The sequence below is a fragment of the Notolepis coatsorum genome (assembly GCF_963971535.1).
Source record: "Notolepis coatsorum genome assembly, chromosome: 1".
Classification (NCBI taxonomy): Eukaryota; Metazoa; Chordata; class Actinopteri; order Aulopiformes; family Paralepididae; genus Notolepis; species Notolepis coatsorum.
Genome location: NC_140165.1, coordinates 80,711,590 through 80,716,589, shown reverse-complemented (window position 1 = coordinate 80,716,589; position 5,000 = coordinate 80,711,590). Strand labels below are relative to the sequence as shown.

At 48.7% G+C, this 5,000-nt stretch overlaps 1 protein-coding gene across 1 annotated transcript in view; it reads left to right on the top strand.

Moving 5' to 3' along the window:
- LOC311239603 (atrial natriuretic peptide receptor 1) overlaps window positions 1-5,000 on the top strand; it is a gene marked incomplete at both ends in the record, with an annotated part of 83,160 nt that overhangs the window by 6,030 nt on the left and 72,130 nt on the right. Inside the window, one exon of the mRNA XM_084327973.1 lies at window positions 4,758-4,890. Within this exon, the coding sequence (XP_084184099.1) occupies window positions 4,758-4,890 (133 nt within the window). The remainder of the gene's footprint in view (window positions 1-4,757; window positions 4,891-5,000) is intronic.

Below are 5,000 nucleotides of genomic sequence, written 5' to 3'. Positions count from 1 at the left end.
CTTAACCCGAACGTATGAGCCACATGGGAATGACACACTCTTCGCCCCTCGCCTTTGATCCGTGTACGCCTTGCTTCTGTCCTGTTGCACGGCTACTCTGGCGGCTATGTCCTCCGACGAGTGTGGTGTGGCTTGTGGAATCTGAAATCCAGCCACATGGAGTTTGGTGCGCATAGGCTTACCATGCAACAGTTCTGCTGGTGAGTGCTGTGTCGCAGAGTGAGGAGTAGACCGATAGGCCTGTAAGAAGTCTGTTGTAAACTCCTTCCATTGCTTGCCTTCCAGCGAGGCCGTCTGCAAGCTGTCTTTCAAACTGCGGTTAAAGCGTTCTATTTCCCCATTTGCCCGTGGATAATACACAGATGACTTCCTGTGCACTATGCCCCTGTCTTGGAGAAACGCCTCAAACTCCCGAGAGACAAACTGAGAGCCATTGTCAGAGACGAGCTCTTTCGGATTGCCCTCTCTGCTGAAAACTGTAGATAGGAATATTGTCACAGTCCGTGATGTAACCTGTGGCACAAAAGCTATCTCAGGCCACTTACTGTCTATTAGTGTGATTGCAAAGCGACAGTCCAGGGGCGCTCTATCAAATGACATTAGCCTAGCGGACCACCTGGCCACGCGCATGCCCGCTCTACCTTGACCTTTTGAAGAGAGCAGTGTGGTCAGGGGACTGTGGTCTGTCCATAGTGTGAAGTGTCTTCCCCACAGGTATGTCCTCCACTTTTCCGTTGCCCACACACAGCCCAGCGCCTCTTTTTCCACAGTAGAATATTTTCTCTCTGCCTGGGACAGCGTGCGGGAGGCGAACGCCCCAGTCCTTTCTGAGGCGTCCGGATGCATCTGGGTGAGGACGGCGCCCAGACCGTAGTCCGATGCGTCTGTAGTGACGACCGTGGGCAGCTCAGGGTCAAAGAGTGAGAGTGCAGGGCTATCAACTATGAGTCCTTTAACTGCCTCAAAACTCTGCTGAGCCTCAGGAGTCCAGTCGAATGTTGCTGACCCTCGGAGCAGCACTCGCAGCGGCTCCACGACAACGGCGTAGTCTGGGATGAATTTTGAATACCACCCTGTGAGCCCCAGGAATGACCTCAGCCTGATGAGATCTGTAGGTGGGGGTAGCTCAGACACAGCAGCAGCGTGAGATGCGTCAGGTTGTAGTCCTTTTGCTGACACTGTGTGCCCCAGGAAAGTCAGCTCTGTTTTCCTGACGTGACACTTGGAGTAGTTGAGCTTGAGTCCTGCGTCATCTATGCGTCGCAGCACCGCCGTCAGGTTCCTGTCGTGCTCCTCCACTGATGTACCTGTGACAATGATGTCATCGAGATAGCACTGGACCCCCGACAGACCTTTAAGGATTATTGACATCATCCATTGGAAACAGCTGGGTGCCGATGCCAGTCCGTACGGCACTCTCTTAAAGCGAAACAGTCCATCATGAGTAATGAATGTCATCAAGCTACGGCTGTCCTCGTGTAGTGTAACCTGGTGATAAGCACTCTGAAGGTCTAATGTCGAAAACAGTGTCGCGCCCCTCAATTCTGTAAACAGTTCCTCCATGTGGGGTAGTGGAAACCCATCTATGACTACTGCCTTATTTGGCTCCCTCAGGTCCACACAGAGGCGTAATTCTGCGTTTTTCTTTGTAGTAACGACTATGGGTGAGATCCATTCAGATGCCTCTACAGGCTCGATTATGTCCTGCTCTACCAGTCTCTTTATCTCCTGGGATACAGCTGCTCTAACTGAGAATGGCAACCTACGTAGTGGTTGTTGTACAGGTCTAACTTCTGGACGTATTTTCACCCTATGTGTGAATGCCTTTGCACACCCAAGTGTATTTTTCTCAACACGGGTCGCAACTGAATTTGTCTGGTTGTACTGAGCTGACGTGACCTTGCCGTCTAGTATCTGCATCTGTAACGCAGTAAACAGGTCCCTCCCTAACACTGGAGACCCATTCTGCACAATGTAAATTTCTGCGTCAGTGCAGCGGTCACCAAAAGCTACACTAGCCTTCAAGCATCCATGAACGGGGATTGCATTACCTCCGTAGCTGACTAGACTTAGCTTTGGTGTTGTAAGAGATGCATTAGGGAATAATTGCATGTAACTCGCTCTGGGCAAAATAGACACAGCTGAACCTGTATCTAGCATGAGCTCAATGTCCTGACCGTCACGTTCATCTGTGCTAACCTGCACTGTACACACTATCTTTTCAACCGAACGTGCACCATCTACCATGCACAATACAGTCACTTCAGGTACAGTCTCAGACTCGGTTACCTCACTCACTCTGTTAGAACCCCGACACACTTTTGAAAAATGTCCCTTCTTTTTACACATGTTGCACAGTGCATCCCTAGCAGGGCATCCATCAAAGCTGGCGATGTGTTGAGGAGAGCCACATCTGTAACATGTCTTACCCTGCATAGACTGTGTAGGCAAGGGTTGCGGTGACGCATTCAAATTACCTCGCTGTGACTTGTACTGTCGCAAGCGTGAAAACTGGACCGCCTCTACTGTGCTCTCCGGCTGTCCCTGAAGCATGACTTTTGCCTCCGACACCGCAGTTTCAATCTGAGCAGCAATCATTACAGCCTTGGTCAGTGTCAGTGGAACTTCCAGTAGTAATCGCTCCCTGATGCGTGCTGAGTTGGTCTTTTCGACCAGCTGGTCCCGGATCATTTCCTCTTCCATCTCCCCGAACTCACAAGTTGTAGCTAGCTCTTTTAGAGAGGCAACGTACTGGTCCGTGCTCTCGCCATTGCGTTAGCTACGTTGACGAAAACGGTAGCGCTCCGCCACTACATTAACTTTCCGTGTAAAGAACTTTCTAATAACTGATAAAGCTGTAGCGTACTTATCATCTGCCACAGTCATTGTATAGAAAAGTCTCTGTCCTTCCACTCCCAAACAATGGACGAGCACACGCTTGCGCGCGTCAGGTAGCTCCTTCTCGGACATGGCTAGTAGGTAATTTTCAAACGAGCGGATCCATGCCGTGAATGGAATTGCTGGCTCTCCGCGGTTTTGAAGAAAAGGTGCCGGTTGGCTGAGGTTCAACATCGACATCGCCGTCGCCAATATGTTATGTCGTAATAAGAATGAGTAATGGACACTTTAGTACCAGCGTCTGTCTTTATTCACTTCTGTTACGAAGGATCAGATTAAACCGAATATATATATTTATTTATTGATATATATTGAATAGTATTTGTATATAGTTTGATATCCCTTGTATATTCCTTGTACATATACACGGAATATCCCTTTAGCCTACTATAGCCCATAATAGTTAATTCTCTTATTGGACAAAAGGACCAGGCGCCAGGGGACCAGCCCCTGACGTCAAGTTCAAAGGTACCGACGAGACATGTCCGTACTAGCCCCGGCTCCGCTCAGGGATACGGCTACCGAAATGAGAGTGGCACTATTTGTTCACCGTGCATATAAATATGGCGCAAGTAAATGTAGAAGTCCTCTTATCCCTTAGTCCTTTACCCTTCTACCCAACTTAGTAACAGAACGTGAAGCCTCACCCACGATACCACGTGCAGTGTAGTATGGCCTGTTTGGCCTTAGAATAGCATCGAGACCTCGTGCGAATTAATAGCTGAATTGTCAGAGTTTGGCACTGTACCGTCGAGTGCGACGTATTTCTATTAAGTAATAATAGTCTATCGTGTATGGTGCATCGTGCGGTTAGAGTTCTAAAGTGACCAGCATCTCCAACGCTTCCTCGTGTTATCTAGAGTCTTAACCAGGCTGGGCCGACCACATGACGCCTTCATCCGAGGAGATCTAGACGAGGACCGAGGGACATGTACACTGGATTACCTACCCGACGACTGCTGAGCCCTATGCGACTGGAATATATTTGCTTTGGTACTGTGATTTGTGGAGCGGATAATCGCCGACGCCTGTGAGTGTTGGATTTACCCCGAGAGGAGTCAAGTTGAGTCGGCGCTCAGAGAGACTGAGGTCGCCTAGCTTCTTCTTCACTGTGGAGCTACAGCCTACAAGAGAACCAAGGTGTATTCATCTGCGGATCAAGAGTCTACTGCACTGTCTTCTGTATTTGAAGTCTCCCTAGATATCGTTGACCAGACGGTCTACTACCGACAGCTCTCCTACCCCCCCTACCGGCCTACAACCGGGAGGACCCCTTCCAGAACATCCCGCTATATCATTAAGTGTACCATAGATCTAATTCCCTAAGAGCCAGGTTGTATACTTGCTTCCTGCGTAACCAGAGATTGGACATTCAGTGTTGATTTGCCTACGAGTACTCATTTGCCTTACAAGTGCATTCAAATCATAAATGTAATCGTAACTATCATATGTACCTTTTGCTATATTAAATATTTGATTATTACCTTTGTGTGGAACCGATTTCATTGTGGGAAAGTGTTCATCATATTTAGATATCGTGTACTGTATGGCCAGTAGTTAAAGTACATAAAGCGGTAGTGGTTTAATGATACCATACTTATCAATACAGTCAGGGAATTGTACCCCTCAGTTACAACTTCCATACCAAGAGCTAACTTGCTCAGTCATTCACTCCACCTGGTGTGTCACGCCGGGGCACATCCAGCCCGGTGTAACCCATGCTCTAGGTTAGAGCTCCGCCTACAGGCCTAATGGAGACACCACACTCTCTCTCTCTCTCTCTCTCTCTCTCTCTCTCTCTCTCTCTCTCTCTCTCTCTCTCTCTCTCTCTCTCTCTCTCTCTCTCTCTCTCTCTCTAGGTCTAGAGATGGCCTGGGTAGTCAGACCTCCAGACAGGGTGAAGAGTGGAGAAGTGTTCAACGTCACCTACTCTGTCACAGCCCAGGACAGCTTCTACCAGTGGGCTATAGACAACCACATATTTACACACAGGTAGAAGGTCTATGCTGTCCTATTCTGCTGCCCAAGACAACATCTACCATCTACCATCTTCTCTTCTCTTCTCTTCTCTTCTCTTCTCTTCTCGTCTCTTCTCTTCTCTT